Source organism: Bufo bufo, chromosome 4, assembly GCF_905171765.1.
Source record: "Bufo bufo chromosome 4, aBufBuf1.1, whole genome shotgun sequence".
Taxonomy (NCBI): domain Eukaryota; kingdom Metazoa; phylum Chordata; class Amphibia; order Anura; family Bufonidae; genus Bufo; species Bufo bufo.
This window is the reverse complement of record NC_053392.1, coordinates 10,741,323-10,763,307: the sequence shown is the minus strand read 5'-3', so window position 1 is coordinate 10,763,307 and position 21,985 is coordinate 10,741,323. Positions and strand designations below refer to the sequence as shown.

Here is a 21,985-nt window from a genome sequence, read left to right as displayed (position 1 = left end):
TCCGTCAGCATATCCTCTCAATTAGGCCCAACCACAGGTTTACTGACCCAACCTCACCGGGAGCTATCCGGATCTGGAATCCAGATGTGGGAATCTGGTCTTAGTCAGCGGCAGCTGATTTAATAATAGTGCTTTCTCTTAAAGAGACAGCAGCTTAATGTCATTGGTTGCCTCTTTCTCTCCCTGTGCCCCGGCTTCAAGTCCTCTGCGGTGCTCAGCTGCTCCTTTGCCCTGTCCAGGTCCTGCGGTGGTCTCCTTTATGGCTAGTGTCACGGACCTCCACTAGCAGCTAACTAACCACCAAAACCCCTGCATCTCCCAGATCACTGAAGGGCAGGTCGTCTCCTTTCTGCATCTGACCGCATGGCTCTCCCTGCATTTGTATTTATTCTGTCTTGGGAAATACAAACGTGGGGTTAACCCTTCCCTGCCACCAATGGTTGACAGAATACAGTGCAATATACAACATATAAAGTGTGTTCCTACTGTACAGAGTGCGGTTCTCCAGTAATTAGTGCGATTATCTTCAGGGCTCCAGACCTATAACACTTATCTGAGGTGCCAGAACAGGGTCACCTGTGACATCCCTAATACACGTTCCTGCTATGGCCACAGTCTCATCCACAGCGATGCACTTACAGCTGCGTAAAGTCACATAATCTGGGATATCACATCACATGCATCATACACGGTGCAGGAAGAAATAACAGCATGTACGTATAAACATGACAAAAATCCAGCTAAATGATACAATTGATGTAGTAGAGTTATGTAGAGCCGTCCAGTGCACATCTTGCATGATGTATGCAGTCCTGGAACAGCCGTTCGAGGGTGTATATCTTTGTTCTAGATGTGAGCAAATTACCCGTTTGGAATCGCAGATCAAGTCTCTAAACGGGCAAGTTGCGACACTGAGAGGCATTGATAATTTGCAAAAGAGTTTGCTTCTCACCGAGCAAGCACTCTTTGGGGTAGATGAGGGGGAGGGTGACAGAGAGGAGGCTGAGGAAAGTGAGGTAGCTAGCTGGGTAACAGTTAGAAAGCGGGGTAGAGGGAGGAGTGCCAGGGAGGCTAGCCCTGATCTGACACACCCCAACAAGTTTGCACGTTTGGCAGATGAGGGGGATGTCAGTCCAGGGACAGCACTGCCGCAGCCGGACCCTTCCTCTGCCAGTCAGGGGAATGTCAGCTCCAGTAAGCAGGGGACCAGGAGAGCAGGGCAGACAGGTGCTGGTAGTGGGAGACTCCATTATTAGGGGAACAGATAGGGCAATCTGTCACAAAGACCGTGATCGCCGAACAGTGTGCTGTCTTCCTGGCGCTAGAGTTCGACACATCGCAGATCGGGTTGACAGATTACTGGGAGGGGCTGGAGAAGATCCGGTGGTCATGGTCCATATCGGAACCAATGACAAAGTTAGAGGTAGGTGGAGAGTCCTTAAAAATGATTTCAGGGATTTAGGTCAAAAGCTTAGGGCAAGGACCTCACAGGTAGTATTTTCCGAAATACTGCCTGTACCACGAGCCACACAAGAAAGGCAATGGGAGATTAGGGAGATTAACAAGTGGCTCAAGAACTGGTGTAGGATGGAGGGGTTTGGGTTCCTGGAGAACTGGGCCGACTTCTCTATCGGCTACAGGCTCTATCGTAGGGACGGGCTGCACCTCAATGGGGAAGGGGCAGCTGTGCTGGGGAGAAAGATGGCTAGAAGGTTGGAGGAGTGTTTAAACTAGGGACTGGGGGGGAGGGTAATTACACTATAGAAGGGGAAGATAGTGCAGATAGAGACCGGGGGCAGGTAGTGGGACTGGGGGAGGAATGGAAGGAGGGACCAGAACAGTTCAGAAGGAAAGGTGTAGGGTAAAAAATATACATAAACCTCTCAAATGTATGTATACTAATGCCAGAAGCCTGACTAATAAAACTGGTGAACTGGAATTAGTGATGTGTGAGGAGGACTATGACAATGGGAATAACTGAGACATGGCTGGATGATAGCTATGACAGTGGGAATAACTGAGACATGGCTGGATGATAGCTATGACAGTGGGAATAACTGAGACATGGCTGGATGATAGCTATGACAGTGGGAATAACTGAGACATGGCTGGATGATAGTTATGACAGTGGGAATAACTGAGACATGGCTGGATGATAGCTATGACAGTGGGAATAACTGAGACATGGCTGGATGATAGCTATGACTGGGCGGTTAATGTACAAGGTTACAGTCTGTTTAGAAAGGATCGTCAAAACCGGAGAGGGGGAGGGGTTTGTCTTTATGTAAAGTCTTGTCTAAAGCCCACAGTCCGAGAAGATATAAGTGAGGGACATGAACATGTGGAGTCACTGTGGGTAGAGATACATGGAGCTAAAAACAACAATAAATTACTAATAGGAGTTTACTATAAACCGCCTAATATACCAGAGTCCACAGAAAATCTACTACTAAACGAGATAGACGAGGCGGCAAATAATAATGAGGTGGTTATTATGGGGGACTTCAACTACCCAGATATAGACTGGGAAACTGAAACTTGTATATCTCATAAGGGAAACAGGTTTGTGGCTATAACCAAAGACAATTACCTCTCCCAACTGGTTCAGGACCCGACTAGAGGGACGGCCATACTGGACTTAGTATTAACCAATAGACCTGACAGAACAACAGACGTGCAGGTCGGGGGACACCTGGGAAATAGTGACCATAAAGTAATAACCTTCCAATTATCATTCAAAAGAGCGTTTCTACAGGGAGGAACAAAAATACCAAACTTCAAAAAAGCTAAATTTAGCCAACTAAGAGAGGCCATAGGCCTAACTAACTGGGACAAAGTCCTCAAAAATAAAAATACAGCCACAAAATGGGATATCTTTAAAAGCATCCTAAAATCTCATTGTGAGAGGTACATACCGTATGGGAATAAAAGGTTAAGGAACAAAAAGAAACCAATGTGGATAAACAGAACTGTAAATAAAGCAATAAATGACAAAAAGAAAGCATATAAAATCACTAAAACAGGAGGGTAGTGAGGAAGCACTGAACAACTATAAGGAAAAAAATAGAACATGTAAAAAACAAATAAAAGCGGCCAAACTAGAGACCGAGAGATTAATTGCCAAAGAGAGTAAAACCAACCCTAAAATGTTCTTCAATTATATAAATGTTAAAAAGTATAAAGCTGAAGGTGTTGGCCCTTTAAAGAGTAATGAGGGGGGAGTCGCAGAGAGCGACGAGGAGAAAGCAAAGCTGTTAAATATTTTTTTCTCCAGTGTATTCACTGAGGAAAATAAATTGTCAGATGACATGCAGAATGCAAAAATAAATTCCCCATTAAAAGTGTCCTGTCTGACCCAGGAAGAAGTACATCAGCGGCTTAAAAAGATTAAAATAGACAAATCGCCAGGACCGGATGGCATACACCCCCGTATCCTAAAGGAATTAAGTAATGTCATAGCCAGACCCTTATTTCTGATATTTGCGGACTCTATACTGACAGGTAATGTCCCACAGGATTGGCGCGTGGCATATGTGGTGCCTATATTCAAAAAGGGGCCAAAAACAGAGCCTGGAAACTATAGGCCGGTAAGTTTAACATCTGTTGTGGGTAAACTGTTTGAAGGTTTTCTGAGAGATGCTATCTTAGAGCATCTCAACGGAAATAATCAAATAACGCCATATCAGCATGGCTTCGTGAGGGAAGTTCTAGACTTGACAGCGGCGAATCAATGGATGTCGTATATCTGGACTTCTCCAAAGCATTTGACACTGTACCACATAAAAGGTTAGTATATAAAATGAGAATGCTCGGACTGGGAGAAAACATCTGTATGTGGGTAAGTAACTGGCTGAGTGATAGAAAACAGAGGGTGGTTATTACCGGAACATACTCAGATTGGGTCACTGTCACTAGTGGGGTACCTCAGGGGTCAGTATTGGGCCCTATTCTCTTCAATATATTTAATAATGATCTTGTAGAAGGCTTGCATAGTAAAGTATCAATTTTCGCAGATGACACTAAACTGTGTAAAGTAATTTACACTGAAGAGGACAGTATACTGTATATATACTACAGAGGACAGTATACTGTATATATATGTCACGGAACCATGAACCAGACGTACAACAAGAGATAAGTGAAAATAAGAAGGCTTTATTGAAAATAAAGCTGTAAAGCAAAAGTCCAAACGGATGGTGAAACCGAGCAGAGTCTTTGCGAAGCCAGAGGTCAGGAACCAGAAGGGTAGTCAGACGAAGCCAGGATCAGGAACCAGCAGGGTAGTCAGACGAAGCCAGGATCAGGAACCAGCAGGGTAGTCAGACGAAGCCAGGATCAGGAACCAGCAGGGTAGTCAGACGAAGCCAGGATCAGGAACCAGAAGGGTAGTCAGACGAAGCCAGGATCAGGAACCAGAAGCAGCAGCAGTCTTAGAAGCATGTGAACACAAGAGGACCAAGCAAGGAACTGAAGCCACAGACCTCCTATATATATGAGCTAGGCATCCAGCTCCTCCCAGGGGAAGGAGGATCCGCAGGGTGGAAGGCTACAAGAAACCCAGAAACCAAGATGGCCGCCAGCACATGTCAAACGAAGGAGAGCAGCAAGCAGGTAAGACCATGACAGTACCTCCCCCTCAAGGGCCCCTCCTCCGCGGAGCACAAAACGGTTTCTGAGGGAAGCGTGCGTGGAAGGCTCGGAGCAAGGCAGGAGCATGGACATCTGCGGAGGGAACCCAGGAACGCTCCTCTGGACCATTACCACGCCAATGGACCAAAAACTGCAACCGACCGCGGACCAGGCGTGAGTCCAGGATATTGCTCACCTCATATTCCTCACGATTGCCCACTTGGACCGGACGAGGCCGAGGAACCGAGGAAGTGAAACGATTACACACCAGTGGCTTCAACAGGGAGACATGAAACACGTTGGAGATCCGCATGCCAGGAGGAAGCGCAAGGGCATAGGCTACCGGGTTTACCCTGCGAAGCACTCGGAAGGGACCAACAAAGCGAGGCGCCAGCTTGGGAGTGGGCACTCGAAGGTTGAGGTTGCGGGTGGACAACCATACACGGTCTCCGACCTGGTAGGAAGGAGCAGGCGCTCGTCTGCGATCAGCCTGGAGTCTCTGGCGCTGCGCAGAGACCTCAAGGGACTTCTGGATCTGTACCCAAGAAGCACGTAGGACGGAAAGGTGATCCTCCACAGCCGGAATATCCTGGGGAGAGAATACCTCCGGTAACACGGCAGGTTGGAACCCATAATTGGCCATGAAGGGAGACGTCCCAGAGGAAGAGTTCACCGCCGTGTTCCTGGCAAACTCAGCCCAAGGCAGGAGGTCAACCCAATTGTCTTGGTGATCGGAGACATAGCAACGAAGGAATTGCTCCAAGGCCTGATTGGATCGTTCTGCGGCCCCATTGGACTGAGGGTGGTAGGCCGAGGAGAAGGAGAGATGAATCCCCAACTGGGAGCAAAAGGCGCGCCAGAACCTGGACACAAACTGACTCCCCCGATCCGACACAATCTCCTTAGGCAAACCGTGCAACCGGAAGACCTCCCTGGCAAAAATCGTGGCCAACTCTTGTGCAGAGGGTAACTTCTTGAGAGGAACACAGTGGCACATTTTGGAAAACCGATCCACAATCATGAGAATGACCGTATGGCCTCGGGATGCAGGGAGGTCCACAATGAAATCCATCCCCAGGTGTGACCATGGGCGCTCCCCGGTGGCTATGGGTTGCAGAAGGCCCAACGGAAGGTGCCGAGGGGACTTACTCTGGGCACAAACGGAGCATGCCGCTACATATGCGGCGATGTCGGAACGTAGGGAAGGCCACCAGAACAGACGTGAAACAGCCCAGGACAGCTGATTCTTTCCAGGATGCCCCGCGGTCTTGGAGTTATGGTAGGTTCGCAACAACCGAGTGCGCAACTCCTCAGGCACAAAACATCTGCCGTTGGGTCTCCCAGAGGGAGCACCAGATTGAGCCGCCAAAATCTGCTCACCCAGGGGAGAGGTCAGGCTGGTGCGAATGGCGGCCAGGATCTGATTCGGAGGTATGACCGAAGTCGGAATCGACTCCTCCCTGGACAGCTCGGAGTACTGCCGTGATAAGGCATCCGCCCTGATGTTCTTGGAACCGGGTAGGTAGGAGACCACGTAATTAAAACGTGACAAGAACAGAGCCCATCTGGCCTGACGTGGTGTCAATCTCTTGGCCTCAGAAAGGTAGGTCATATTCTTGTGGTCCGTCAGGATGAGAACCGGAACCACCGAACCCTCGAGCAAGTGCCTCCATTCTTTAAGGGCCTGCACGATGGCCAATAACTCCCTGTCACCAATCTGATAGTTGCACTCCGCGGAAGACAGTTTCCGGGAGTAAAACCCACAAGGAAGCAGAGGACCCTCTGGTGTTCTACGCTGAGACAGAAGGGCGCCTACTCCCGTCTCAGACGCGTCCACCTCGAGGACAAAGGGCAACCCAGGGTTGGGATGCGACAGAATCGGAGCCGACACAAAGGCGGACTTTAGGGCCTCAAAAGCTCGGATGGCCTCGAGCGGCCAGACCTGGGAATTACTGCCCTTCCTGGTCAGATCCGTGAGAGGCTTGGCCAGCATGGAAAAGTCTCTGATGAACTTCCGATAATAATTGGCGAAGCCCAAAAAGCGCTGCAGGGAACGAAGACCACTGGGCTGGGGCCACTGTAAGACAGCCGAAACCTTCTCAGGATCCATGGAGAACCCCTCAGCGGAAATGATGTAACCTAAGAAGGTTACCTGGGATCGGTGAAATTCGCATTTCTCAAGGTTACCGAACAGCTTGTTCTCTCGTAACCGTTGCAACACTCGTCTGACATCCAGAATGTGGGCCTCCATGGATTCAGAATATACCAAGATGTCATCCAAATAGACTACCACACACTGCTGCAACAGGTCACGGAAAACATCGTTGATGAATTCCTGAAAGACTGCGGGCGCATTGCACAACCCAAAGGGCATAACCAAGGATTCGTAATGACCGGTCCTGGTGTTAAACGCGGTCTTCCACTCATCGCCCGCCTTGATCCTTACCAGGTTATATGCCGCCCTCAGGTCGAGTTTGGTAAAGACCGTGGCCCCTTTAAGGCGATCGAACAGCTCGGAAATCAAGGGTATCGGGTAAGCGTTCTTGATCGTGATGCGATTGAGACCCCTGTAATCGATGCATGGCCTCAACTCACCGCCCTTCTTTTTCACAAAGAAAAATCCAGCCCCTGCCGGGGACGAAGATTTGCGAATGTGTCCGCGTGAAAGCGCCTCCCTCACGTACTCCTCCATGGCCTCATTCTCCGCTACCGACAGTGGATAGACTTTGCCACGAGGAGGAACGGCACCAGATTGTAACTCTATGGCACAATCATATGGGCGGTGCGGAGGTAGGGCAACCGCGCGCACCTTATCGAATACATCCCGGTACTCCTCATATTCAGGAGGCAACAGAGAGTCCGAGGAAGTACACAGCAACTTGACAGACCCATGGATGCAACTAGCCCCACACTGCGGTGACCACGAGAGGATCTCGACCGATCTCCAATCGAAAGTCGGATTATGCTTCTGGAGCCAGGGGTACCCCAAGACCACCGAGTAGTGTGGAGACGAAATAACCTGGAGGCAGACCGACTCTCTGTGAACGGCACCAATGGCTATCCCCACTGGAAGGGTCTCATGAGTCACGTGTGGCGGCAGAAGGGGTCTGCCGTCTATCGCCTCAAGAGCCAGTGGGGAACCTCGAGCCTGCAGAGGAATGGAATTGGCGGCAGCGAACACACTATCAATGAACAAACCACCAGCACCAGAGTCCACCAACGCCTGGGTCTTTACCGAGCCCCCGACCCAGGAGAGGACAACAGTGATCAGTGGTTTGTCAACACGGGAAACCGGGGACGAGGAGACTCCACCCAAGATCTGCCCCCGACAGGATCTCAGGGTACGAGCGTTTCCCGGACGGTTCGGACATGCCAACCGAAAATGCCCACCGAGACCACAGTACATGCATCGGCCCTCACGTCTCCGGAGTGCCCTCTCCCCCTCGGACAGGCGAGCAAACCCCAGCTGCATGGGTTCACCCCCAGACAAGTCATCCCCAGGAGGCGTGGGAGGAGAGGGAGGCACGGGTGGGACAGCAAACGTAGGCACCAATCTGTTAGAAGACCTCCGCAGGTTCTCCTTAAAGGAAGGTCTCTCCCTGAGTCTGGTGTCAATCAAAATCAGGAAAGAAATAAGAGACTCGAGCTCAACTGGTAGGTCCTTAGCTGCAACCTCATCCTTCAAGGCATCCGAGAGACCATGAGAGAAAGCAGCGACCAGAGCCTCATTATTCCAGCCCACCTCTGCTGCCAGGGTACGAAACTCAATGGCGTATTCAGCTACGGATCGTGAACCCTGTCTGATGGACATAAGGAGCTTCGCAGCAGAGGCAGCACGAGCCGGCACATCGAATACCTTCCGAAGAGAAGCAACAAAACCGGAAAACTCGGCAACCACCGGATTGTTGTTCTCCCATAAAGGGCTGGCCCAGGCCAAGACCTTGTCCGAGAGCAGCGAGATCAAGAAGCCCACCTTTGATCTCTCAGTAGGAAAGGCATGTGGCAGCAACTCGAAATAAATGCCCACCTGGTTAAGGAAACCTCGGCACTGAGTTGGCTCTCCCCCAAAGCGCTGTGGAAGAGGGGCAGAACCGGTCATACCCCGAAACACCGCAGGCGCAACAACAGGTGTCGGGGTAGACTCTGGCGCAACAACCGGAGCGGCAGTAGGAGCGAGCCCAGGAGCGACAACCGACCCATCGGCAACGGGAGCGAAATGAGCCGTGCGTTCAAGCAGGGTTTGCAACGCCACAGCGAACCGACCCAACAGGTGATCCTGCTGATCAAGTCTGGCAACCAGCGTGAGTAGCGAGGATGGCCCTGTACCGTCAGAATTCATGGCTTGGTCCTAATGTCACGGAACCATGAACCAGACGTACAACAAGAGATAAGTGAAAATAAGAAGGCTTTATTGAAAATAAAGCTGTAAAGCAAAAGTCCAAACGGATGGTGAAACCGAGCAGAGTCTTTGCGAAGCCAGAGGTCAGGAACCAGAAGGGTAGTCAGACGAAGCCAGGATCAGGAACCAGCAGGGTAGTCAGACGAAGCCAGGATCAGGAACCAGCAGGGTAGTCAGACGAAGCCAGGATCAGGAACCAGCAGGGTAGTCAGACGAAGCCAGGATCAGGAACCAGAAGGGTAGTCAGACGAAGCCAGGATCAGGAACCAGAAGCAGCAGCAGTCTTAGAAGCATGTGAACACAAGAGGACCAAGCAAGGAACTGAAGCCACAGACCTCCTATATATATGAGCTAGGCATCCAGCTCCTCCCAAGGGAAGGAGGAGCCGCAGGGTGGAAGGCTACAAGAAACCCAGAAACCAAGATGGCCGCCAGCACATGTCAAACGAAGGAGAGCAGCAAGCAGGTAAGACCATGACAATATACTACAGAGGACAGTATACTGTATATATACTACAGAGGACAGTATACTGTATATATACTACAGAGGACAGTATACTGTATATATACTACAGAGGACAGTATACTGTATATATACTACAGAGGACAGTATACTGTATATACACTACAGAGGACAGTATACTGTATATATACTACAGAGGACATTATACTGTATATATACTACAGAGGACAGTATACTGTATATATACACTACAGAGGACAGTATACTGTATATATACTACAGAGGACAGTATACTGTATATATACTACAGAGGACAGTATACTGTATATATACTACAGAGGACAGTATACTGTATATACACTACAGAGGACAGTATACTGTATATATACTACAGAGGACAGTATACTACTACAGAGGGATCTGGATAGATTGGAGGCTTGGGCAGATAAGTGGCAGATGAGGTTTAACACTGACAAATGTAAGGTTATGCACATGGGAAGGAAAAATGCAAGTCACCCGTACATACTAAATGGTAAAACACTCGGTAACACTGACATGGAAAAGGATCTATGAATTTTAATAAACAGCAAACTAAACAGCAAAAACCAGTGTCAGGCAGCTGCTGCCAAGGCCAACAAGATAATGGGTTGCATCAAAAGGGGCATAGATTCCCGTGATATGAACATAGTCCTACCACTTTACAAATCGCTAGTCAGACCACACATGGAGTACTGTGTACAGTTCTGGGCTCCTGTAAACAAGGCAGACATAGCAGAGCTGGAGAGGGTCCAGAGGAGGGCAACTAAAGTAATAACTGGAATGGGACAACTACAGTACCCTGAAAGATTATCAAAATTAGGGTTATTCACTTTAGAAAAAAGACGACTGAGGGGAGATCTAATTAATATGTATAAATATATCAGGGGTCAGTACAGAGATCTATCCCATCAGCTATTTATCCCCAGGACTGTGACTGTGACGAGGGGACATCCTCTGCGTCTGGAGGAAAGAAGGTTTGTACACAAACATAGAAGAGGATTCTTTACGGTAAGAGCAGTGAGACTATGGAACTCTCTGCCTGAGGAGGTGGTGATGGTGAGTACAATAAAGGAATTCAGGAGGGGCCTGGATGTGTTTCTAGAGCGTAATAATATTACAGGCTATAGCTACTAGAGAGGGGTCGTTGATCCAGGGAGTTATTCTGATTGGAGTCGGGAAGAAATTTTTTATTCCCCTAAAGTGGAGAAAATTGGCTTCTACCTCACAGGGTTTTTTGCCTTCCTCTGGATCAACTTGCAGGATAATAGGCCGAACTGGATGGACAAATGTCTTTTTTCGGCCTTATGTACTATGTTACTATGTTAACTATAAATCCAGCAGAAAGAATAACTCTTAAAATTACATAGTTTATTAATTCCTATTAAAATGGGATAGAGACCCAATAATCCATATACGAAATTGGCCAGTAGTATATATCTAAAGACCAGACATACAACCCTACAGGTGCATACAGGAGGAGGAGAGGGGGGGGGTGATGAATGCAGATATGGGGTTGGACCTCAACCCCTATCTATCCCTTAGCCCAGGGAAGACCCTGGATGGTAGGGCCCCCCTGTCCTCGTACCTAAAGCTATGTGTGCCCTGGTTGTCCCTACGCTAGATGTAGCTCAATGATATCTCCCAATGTCTAGCCCTCCACGTGCTGTCAGAATGCAAGGCTCTAGTGTGAACCCTCAGGTAACGGTTCACCCCGTATCACACTCAGCTGACCACAATATGTGGTTAAAGGTAAATTATGAAGTGCATAGAAGGAACCACAATCAATTGAGAACTCCGCTTCCTGAGTTCACCGCCCATCCTGGATGTAAGGTGTAGGGATTATAATAAAGAATCCATAGGTGTGTCCTCCAAAAGATACATCATGAACATGTGTTTCCTTGTGCTTTGATAACCTATAGATAAAAACCATATAATGACCTAGGGGCTCACAAACACCAAAATATTGGTATATATAAAGGCATATAAACATAGGCCACACGGCCTCACATACCCCTCAGATGACGGTCCTACTTAGGATACATCCACCTTCAAAGGTCCACTTCTTATAAAGTTAAGATGGTGTAGATGGAGAATACTGCGGTCCTAAAGATTGACCGCAGATACAGCATCAATTTGCTGACCCAATATTACAGTGGAAGACGTTAGATGCAGTGTGCTGATGATGCTGTAGACCCAATCGACCAGTTAGTCTGGTGTCTGTTAGCCATATTTAAATAGACCGCCCTAAAGATAGTCCACCCCACCGTCCGAGCGTCCCATTGTATGACGCTCCACTGGTGGTGGATTACCGCCCTGTTCCGGTCACGTGGAACTTCCTGTCCTTGGAATGCACCGTGATTTTTGCGTGTCAGCCAAGACTTCCGCTGCGCCGGAACTTCCTGTCATTGGAACGCACTATCTCCATTGCGTATCAGCCAGGACTTCCTGCCACTTGTGCTTACAATATACCTCCGCTATGTATCGGTGATCTATCCGGTTCACCTAACGGCCCGCTCCCACTTGTTATCTGGGGAGTGCATTCGTCGGTAATGGTATATATGACCATATCACAAGTATTCTGGTGTTCATCATTCCCTCTATAAGGAGTTAGCCCAAGGAGATAGTGGGGTTATGCCTCCACTTAAGGCAAGCAACAAGTACCTACCCCAAAACAGTGGCGTATACGCCGAACGCATCCCACTATCATGGGGCAACAAACCCCCAGCAATCCATGGATGATATTATAGGGCATATTGGGCGTTAATCTAGGTCAAACTAGATAATATATATTTCTGGCAATAGATCCATCAGATAGAAGAAGGGGATAAATAACCACCACCCTGCAGATAATGAAAATTCGGATGCTTCTCGCATCCAGGACTCTGTTATAGGAATATGATTCACTGGTAGGTAAACAAATCAAACAAAAGACAACCCGGGCAAAAAAACTATGAACCATAATTAATCCCTCTACTAAAGAAAGCAACCAAAAGTAAGCCTTTCATTCAGGCCTAGGGGGGATTGGGATCGAAGGCGATATATCCGTTCGTATTCCTTTTTAAATAATTTTTCGATCCCAATCCCCCCCCCCCCTAGAGGATGGAGACACCAACTCAAGCACTGAAAACCTGAAACATCTAGGGTCACCATTATGTGCCTCCACTACATGGGATGCCACTGGGGTGACCTTTTTCTTCAGGATATCATTAACGTGTTCGCAAACCCTTCTACGTAACTCTCTGATAGTTTTTCCCACGTAATCCATCGGGCAAGGGCATTGGCAAATATATACTGCACCTTTGCTTCTACAGTCAATGAAGTCCCTAATATTTATGACCTGACCGGTTGCTGCGCACACAATGGATTTGGCCGTGGAGATGAATTCACAGGCTTTACATGACCCGCATCTAAACATGCCTACTGGTTTCCGCTCCAGCCATGTTCCTGGCGCAGTCGGGAGTATGTAATGACTGCGGACCAGCCTATCCCTAAGGCTACGGCCTCTACGGTACGTTATGCTTGGATGGTTTGTGATAGCCCCCGCTAGATCTGACTCCATAGACAAAATTGGCCAATATCTTGTGAGAATCTCCCTCACTTGTGAATTGGCTGCATCAAAAATAGAGATGAGCCTTATTGGAGATTGGCCAATAACGTCCCTCCTTCGTGGAACCAACAGGCTATCGCGAGTTACATCCTTCACATGTTTAAAGGCGTCTGTCAGGACACATTTGGGGTAGCCTCTGTCACAGAACCTGTTCATAAGTTTTCTTGCTTCCCCATGAAACGTCTCATCCTCAGAGCAATTCCTCCAAACCCGGAGGTATTGCCCTTTAGATATACCTCTTTTTTTTGTGGTGTTGGATGGTGGCTACTCCAGTGTAGGAGAGAATTGGTGGCTGTATCCTTCCAGAACATGGTAGAGCTTAACCTATCGCCACACTTGTAAATCCTTACATCCAAAAAAGTGATAGCTTTCTGTTCAAGCTCAAAAGTAAATTTCATACCGATTATATTGTTGTTTAGTACCTGAACAAACTCTATAAATTCTTCCTTCGTTCCTTTCCAGACAATAAACACGTCGTCTATGTAACGCGTCCAAAACGTAATTTTGTCTTCCCATACGTATAAACATGACATGAATGTGATTCTGGCGTGTCCTCAGGAGCAGTCACATCACCACTCATCTAGGGTGGGAACGGGGTCAGTGGTCACACACACCAAGAGAATGCTGTACAGAAGCCCCTATCTCTATCCCTTCTATGTTCGCGTGTTGTCTGATCGCCTGAGAAAAAGGTTCTATGGTAAGAATAAATATTAAAGGAGACAACGGACACCCTTGGCGGGTTCCATTTGTTATGTCAAATGAGTCAGATAACGTACCATTCGCCAACACTCTGGCTGACGGGGCCGGATAAAGTGATTTGATTGCGTTAAGGATGTATCCATTGGATCCCAAATTATCTAATACAGAAAAAGCAAATGACCAATGAATGCGGTCAAATGCCTTCTCGGCCTCCATGGCCACTAACAGTGATGGGCATTGTGTTCTTTCTGCTCGGTCTCTGAGGTTTAATAGGCGTCTAGAGTTGGCCGACGCCTGCCTGTTTTTTACCAAACCCAGCTTGGTCTGGATGTATAATGCTGGGGAGAACTTTGGATATTCTTGAGGCTATGAGTTTGGAGAATAGTTTTAGGTCAGTATTAAGGAGGGATATCGGGCGAAAGTTTTGTAGAGAGGTTGGGTCTTTTCCGGGTTTAGTAGCTGTTAACATTTCTTTATCAAATGCACCTGTCTCGATCACCTCCGAGAACATTTCTAGTAGGTGGGGAGATAGTATATTTCCATATGTTTTAAAATATGTGTTGGATAGGCCATCAGGTCCAGGTGCCTTATGCAAGGGGAGGGTTTTGGTAATATGTAGTATTTCTTTTTCTGTTATGGGAGAGGTAAGTGCTCGTATCTGGTCGGGTGACAAGTTCGGGAGCGATATTTTGCTTAAGAAGGAGTTTATATCCAATTCGGACGGTGGAGTAACTCCAGTGTCCTCCAGATTACGGTTCGCTATATCTTTGTGATCCAAAGTATTGGATTCTAGATTTTTGGGCTCGTTGTTTTAGCTTTTTTGCTAATAATTTACCACTTTTACTGTTTTGGGAGTAATATTGCACATTTAGTGCTCGCAATTGTTTCTCATATGTGTTTAGTAGGCATTCATTCAATTTTAATCTTCGTTGACGGATCTGGTCTTGGAGGTTAGGGGATGGTGTCTTCTTGTTTAATGCTTCTATATTTTGGAGTGTGTTATATATTTCTGTGAAGCGTTTCATTCTTTGTTTCTTTCTTTGCTTGGTTTCCCAGTTTGATAAATATTCCCCGTATATATGCCTTGTGTGCATTCCAGAGTGTGGTATTTTTGGTAACCGTTCCGAAGTTTAGTTGAAAATATTAATTTATGGCTTTTTGTATTTCTACCTTTATATGAGGTGTGTGCCATTAAAAACGCATTGTCACTCCACATATATGTAGCAGGCTGAGTGCGGGTTTCTGACAAGGTAATGGTAATGGCTGCCTGATCGGACCACGTAATTGTTTCAATTGTGGAAGAGGAGACATTCTGAAGGATAATCTTGTCGCCCAAAAACATATCTATCCTAGAGTATGTGTTGAATGGGTGGGAGAAAAAGGTGTAATCTTTATCAGGGCCGTGTTGTATACGCCAAATGTCGTATATCTGTTGTCTGTGTATTAGTCGTGCTATTGTGTCGGTCCTCCAGTTAGAAGTGGAGGTGATGTCCTATGTTGTATCTGCGATGGTGTTAAAATCTCCACATATTATCAGGTGGCCTTGTCTTACTTTGTGTATTTTTTTAAACACTCTATTGAGAAAGTGTATTTGTCTGCGGTTTGGGGCGTATTCTATAACCAGCGTATATTTGACATTGTTAATAAATCCTACTAGTATAAGGTATCTTCCTTTAGGATCAATCGTAATAGAAATCATAGAAAAGGTAATGTTGTTCTTAATGGCCAGTAGGACTCCCCTTGCTTTTTTTTCGTAATGTGCTTGGTAGATCTGCGAGTATTGAGGGTGTTTAATTCTATGAGCGTCTTTCTGTGTGATGTGTGTTTCCTGATTTTGAGGATAGCGCCTCTTTCCACATCAAGGAATGCTTATAAGGGCTATTAAGTCCCTTAACGTTGAAGGAAGCTATCTTAATCACCATCTTGTAAAGTGCAATAGCTGTACAGTCGAGTTGGCACTATAAGTGCATATGTTGGGAAGGAGATGTACGAGAGGCTGAGAGGGTCCTCCGAGTGAGCCACAGACCTGAACTGGAGGAGAGAGGGAGGCCAAGTCCTAAAAAAGAAAAAAAAAAAGAAGAAAGTACACAAACCAGTACGGATCAAAATGTGAACATAGTATGAGGTTCCACTTGTCATGTGGAGCCTTCTCTTGGGCTTAGGTATCTTCTGTTCTGAAGACGCCATATCACATGTGGTCAGTTAAATTGGCTACTAGTAACTCAACTGAGAACAAGTAACCTGAGCTAACTAGTAGAACGTTCTGGCACTTATCGCAGCATAACAATACAATTAACCAGGTGTCCCGGGTCGTGACCATTCTTAGGAGCTCATTTGTATACAGATGTCTTCCACTCGGATCTCATTTTGACGGGTGGATTAGGTAATGACTGTTTCGGCTGTTTCACCGTGATGTCCCGTCCGGAAAGAAGCGTGATCCCATCCTGCACTGAGGAAATAGCAAATGTGGTGTTGTTACAGGTGACAATGATTTTCACAGGGAACCCCCAACGATAGAGTATGTTATTTTCTCTTAACGCAGCGGTTATTGGTAAAAGTTGTCTTCTTAATTTCAGGGTAGTGGCTGAAAGATCTGTGAAAATTTTTACCGATTGATAGGGAGCCTGTAGCTCTTTAATCTTGCGGGCTTCAAGCATAGCTTTTTCTTTGACATGGTAGTAGTACACTCTCGCTAAAACGTCTCTAGGGACATTTTCCGGCAAGTCTTTTGGCCGCACTAGTCTGTGTGCCCTGTCAATAGTGAGATCTATGGGGGTGCATTCTGGCACCAAAAGCAGAATTATTTTTTGTATACAGGAGGTCAGTTCTTACTGTGTGATTTCTTCAGGAATGCTCCTGAACTTTATATTATTTCTTCTGGAGCGATCCTCCAGGTCTACTACCTTGGCTCTCAGTGAGGAGACTTCATCTTCCAGAGCTTGGTGTGCGTCAATCAAATTGTTGTGTGAGCCTGCAAAGTCCCCCATTTTGGCTTCTATATGGGTCGGTGTTCTAGGTCGTCAACAGACGATTGTAATGGAGTTATCAACTGAGTGATGCCATGTTGTAGTGAGTGATTGAATGCCAGAAGCATTTCTTTAAGTAGGGAGCTGGAAGCTGGGGCATCTGAGGTGGGGATGGAGGCAAAGCAATTTGCTAGGGCTGAATGGCTTAGTGTGCTGGGCTCAGTAGAAGCGCTTACCCCTCCGCCGTATTCATCTGGCTGTAAGCGCTGCTTTTGCTTTGCAGGGCTTGTGGAGGAGGACCCCCAAGATGGCACCGGTGCGTTTAGCTGTTTCCCACCACCTGTACCTCCTTCCCGTGGAGAAGATGACCCGCGGATCTCCAGAGTGCCAACCTCGCCAGCAGGTAACGAAGGGGCTCCTGCGCCGTTGTCTAAAATGGTATCCCGGTCTTCTTGGCTTTCAGGGAGTGAGGAGGTTGGTGATTCAGGGGGATCCGGGTCCCTGGTCCCTGGTGTCTGCTGTATCTCTGCCTCAAAGTAGAAGTCCAATTTGCCTTGGGACTTAAGCCCTCTTTTCCCCCTGGTCATCATGTTGGGGTTGGAGATATGCTTGTGGAGACTCTGTTGTGCCCGGTGTCAGCTTATGGAAGCTGCATATGTGCCAGAGCTCTGAGCTTATGCGGCCATCTTTACTCACGACCAAGCCACGCCCCAGATTACACTTCTTTTGAATCACTTGCATATATCATCATTACAGTCACACAGAGAAATCTTCATCCCAACATCTCCTTCTTCTTTTTTTTTGTTGTCAGTCTATTTAATGTCCTTCCATAGGTGCCATCTTTTACGTAAACCAGGGAAGGATCCCAGCTCAGTACAATCTTCTCTCCCCATCTCTGTACTATATCAGAATTAGAATTACAAACATTCTGCCCAATCACCTTCACTATATTCTTCTCTTTTTTGTTGCTGCCTCACAACCTGGTTTCTTACAGCATCCCATTCATCCAGAGAAATACCCGATTCCAGAAACAAAACTTCTCAGCTCTGACTCCTGGGAAGCATTCGATGCAGTATCCTGGATGTTCTAAAAGGCTTCGGGGGGAAATTCTTTTTTATGATTGCATTTTACTCATTTTGGGCTAAAAAAAATTTTTTAATTAATCTTTAGTAAAAATATTGGGTCGTACTGTCCCAAAAGGTTAACTTTGTCTAGCGATGGGAATCGTACTTTCACTTTATGCCAGTTATCTAATAAACCTTTTCTCTAATTTACTAAAACGTCATAAACACTTGTTATATAAAGATAATCCAGGACGTGATCCCAATCTGGATAATAATTGTTAGGCGTATTTTTTAGTTTTTTTGTTCTCTCCTCACGTGGTAAAAGGGATGAAAAGTGTGGAGGGATAAAGGATGGGGTTAATAATTATGTACAATAATTATGAATTTTATTCTTGTGTATGGTAATATTATGAAAAATATACATTATTAAAAAAGGCCATAAACACTTTTTAAGCCATATTCTTATCAGTAAGGTAAGAATTGAGCTATGAGTGTTTTTAAGGTCAGAGAAGATGACTGAGTGAAAATTCGGATCCTGCTACTAGAGAATCTCAAGGCTGTACAGAGATAAAGGCTCAACATTTTTAATAAACACTTCACCCTCTGTAATTTAGGCCTAATGTTTATTTATTATACACGTTGCAGACAGACGCACAGACAAGTATAACTGTAAATGGACTTAACACGCCCCTTCACTGGAATCTGACATGGTTTTTCCCTCTCTCCTTCTATGGCTCATCCAATCAGATGCTAGCATATGTGTTATAAAATTTGGCACTTGGCAAATATGTCTCTCTGTGGTTGCCAATGATTCTCTGTCCTCTCCAACCCCACATGAACAAGTTGTCCCATATGCATCTCACTTATTTAGGAGTTATACATTTAAAGGGGATCTGTCCGCTTCAAAACGCTCCCAAACTAGATGAAGCGGTGTATAGTGTAAGTGGTGCTGAGTCCAGTAATGTAATTTTTATCTTTATACTCACTTGCATCCGATGCTGTGCTCCTACAAACCAGCAGTAAAATGTTGTGAGAGGACTCCTGAGCTCATGCACATTATGGAGAGGACTCCAAGAGGAGTCCCCTTAATACAGTCTACTGCTGGTTTGTGGACTCAGCAACCCTTGCACTATTCACCACTAACTCTAGTTTGGAAGGTGATAGGCCATATCTTAGCTTGTATCCAGGCGCAAGAAGGACTTCTCTTTCCTGCTGGATCCACTTCTTAATTTGGCTCAAAAACTACATGTCTGTTTTAGGCCTAATAGGAATGTTATAATTTTGTGGTTTGAAAAAACTCACTATCTATTTTTAATCCTAACAGGAAATCCCAATAAGAACTCTGAGGGAACCACCAAGTTACCACAAGTACAAAATGGAGCTCTCATGCCATACTCTTCAAGAAAAAAACGCATTGCCGTGCTTGTATATCCAGGACTTCTCATTACAGATCCAGCACGTAAACCAAGTAGTCATGGAGAATCTCCAGATAAATCACAAATTGTTACCACAAGTACACCACAATCACACCTTGGAACATGTATGAAAACTCAGGCAGAACTGAAGAGATTTCCCTGTTCACACTGTGGTAAATGTTTTGCAAATAAATCAAGTCTTATTATACATGAGAGAATTCACACAGGAGAGAAGCCATTTCCATGTTCAGAATGTGGGAAATGTTTTACAAATAAATCAGATCTTGTTAAACATCAGAAATGTCACACAGGAGAGAAGCCGTATCCATGTTCAGAATGTGGGAAATGTTTTATTAGGAAAGCCAAACTTAGGGAACATCAGAGAGTTCACACGGCAGTGAGGCCATATTCATGTTCTGAATGTGGCAAATCCTTTGCATGTAAATCAAGTCTTGTTATACACCAGGCAGTCCACACAGGAGAGAAGCCGTATTCATGTTCAGAATGTGGGAAATGTTTTATTTGGAAAGCCAAACTTAGGGAACATCAGAGAGTTCACATGGCAGTGAAGCCATATTCATGTTCTGAATGTGGCAAATCCTTTACATGTAAATCAAGTCTTGTTATACACCAGGCAGTCCACACAGGAGAGAAGCCATATTCATGTTCAAAATGTGGGAAATGTTTTATTAGTGACACCAAACTTAGGCAACATCAGAGAGTTCACACGAGAGTGAGGCCATATTCATGTTCTCCTGATCAATCACAGATTGTTTCCACAAGTCCAGACCTATCATCTAATACCCCTAATCATAAAGAACCTTCTCCTGACCAATCACAAATTGTTACCACAAGTACACCACAATCACATCTTGGAACATGTAAGAAAACTCAGGCAGAACTGAAGAGAGTTCCCTGTTCACACTGCGGTAAATGTTTTGCCCATAAATCACAGGTTATTGTACATGAGAGAATTCACACAGGAGAGAAGCCATTTCCATGTTCAGAATGTGGGAAATGTTTTACAAATAAATCAGATCTTGTTAAACATCAGAAATGTCACACAGGAGAGAAGCCGTATCCATGTTCAGAATGTGGGAAATGTTTTATTAGGAAAGCCAAACTGAGGGAACATCAGAGAGTTCACACTGGAGTGAGGCGGTATTCATGTTCAGAATGTGAGAAATCTTTTATGGCGAAATCACATCTTATTATACACAATAGAACCCACACAGGAGAGAAGCCATATTCATGTTCTGATTGTGGGAAATGTTTTATTAGTAAAAGCGAACTGTGGGGACATCAGAAAGTTCACACGGGAGTGAGGCCATATTCATGTTCAGTATGTGGGAAATCTTTTACAGAGAGATCACATCTTATTGCACATGACAGAACTCATACAGGGGAGAAGCCATTTTCATGTTCTGAATGTGACAAATCCTTTATGTATAAATCAAGTCTTGTTGTACACCAGAGATATCACACAGGAGAGAAGCCGTATTCATGTTCTGAATGTGGGAAATCCTTTATGCATAATTCAAGTCTTGTTATACACCAGAGATATCACACAGGAGAGAAGCCGTATTCATGTTCTGAATGTGGGAAATCCTTTGTGCATAAATCAAGTCTTGTTATACACCAGAGACTTCACACAGGAGAGAAGCCGAATTCATGTTCTGAATGTGGGAAATCTTTTATGTATAAATCAAGTCTTGTTATACATCAGAGATATCACACAGGAGAGAAGCCGTATTCATGTTCTGAATGTGGGAAATCTTTTATTAGTAATTCCAGTCTCAGGGATCATCAGAGAAGTCACAGGGGAAAGAAACCATCCTGATCTTCTATATGTGAAAAATGTTTTATAATGAAATCAAAATTTAAAACTCATCAGAAAAGAAAGTCCTGTGTGTAGTGTCTGCAAAAGCAGATGTATAACTAGACATTAAAGGGGTTTATTGCATTTATTATGTAGGCAAAGTGAATACAAGGCACTTACTAATGTTTTTTGATTGTCCATCTTGCCTCCTTTTCTGTCTTGGTTGATTTTTCCATCGTATGCACCTGCAGCTCATTTCCTGAGGTTACGGCCACTGCTGTGCTGCAGCAGAGATACAAGGCGGCTGGAAGCTGCTGCGCATGTGTGCCTATGCACCAGACCAGCCACCAGAGAGGCCGAAGGTTTTTCCTATACTGTACCAGATTGCAGTAGTGGCCATCCCTGAATGTGTGTGGTGTGTAATGCAATGAAAGATTGAATTAAAATCGCTAAGGAGGCAATGTGGACAATCACAATACATTAGTAAGTGCCTTGTAAAAACTTTTGTCTACGTGTTAAATACCATTTCCTAAAAGTGAGACAACCCCTTTAAACCACCAATAAGAGGGTTTATTTTTGTATGAAATAAGCCTGGATTTGCCAAACACTCAGATTATATTTACCTGAATCTGGGATCCATGGAAGAAAAGAGGAGCAGAGAAGATGAAGTCCCCATGGACTTTGCTTCTCTTACTGTATTCATACCTCCACCCACACTGCAGGAGACTCCAGTGGGACATAGTGAAGGAGGAAGGACTCCTCATGAAGACTTTTATGTAACATGTGGACATATCGATATTTGATCTTTATTAATACTGTATATAATGATAAAGGTGATGAAAATACGATAAAAACTATAATAAATTGAATTTAAAATCATTTGTTG

General features: G+C 45.6%; 3 protein-coding genes and 1 long non-coding RNA gene across 13 annotated transcripts in view; 2 read left to right on the top strand and 2 right to left on the bottom strand.

Annotated features, from left to right (window-relative positions):
- LOC120998305 (gastrula zinc finger protein XlCGF26.1-like) overlaps window positions 1-21,985 on the top strand; it is a 4,064,644-nt gene that overhangs the window by 782,995 nt on the left and 3,259,664 nt on the right. For 2 of the 9 annotated variants that reach the window (XM_040428934.1, XM_040428937.1), the window contains exon 7: window positions 1,214-1,219. The exons of the other annotated variants lie outside the window; for them this stretch is intronic. In XM_040428934.1, coding sequence (XP_040284868.1) covers window positions 1,214-1,219 — 6 coding nt within the window. The remainder of the gene's footprint in view (window positions 1-1,213; window positions 1,220-21,985) is intronic. 9 annotated transcript variants of the gene reach the window in all.
- LOC120998356 (zinc finger protein 420-like) overlaps window positions 1-21,985 on the bottom strand; it is an 870,654-nt gene that overhangs the window by 628,550 nt on the left and 220,119 nt on the right. The window lies entirely within an intron of this gene.
- The window catches only part of LOC120997437 (gastrula zinc finger protein XlCGF26.1-like), a 296,047-nt gene that overhangs the window by 69,065 nt on the left and 204,997 nt on the right, over window positions 1-21,985 (bottom strand). The gene's annotated exons all lie outside the window — the stretch shown is intronic.
- Window positions 21,116-21,978, top strand: LOC120998423. Its single transcript, XR_005778367.1, has 2 exons — window positions 21,116-21,315; window positions 21,351-21,978. It is a non-coding gene; the product is annotated as an uncharacterized LOC120998423 (long non-coding RNA).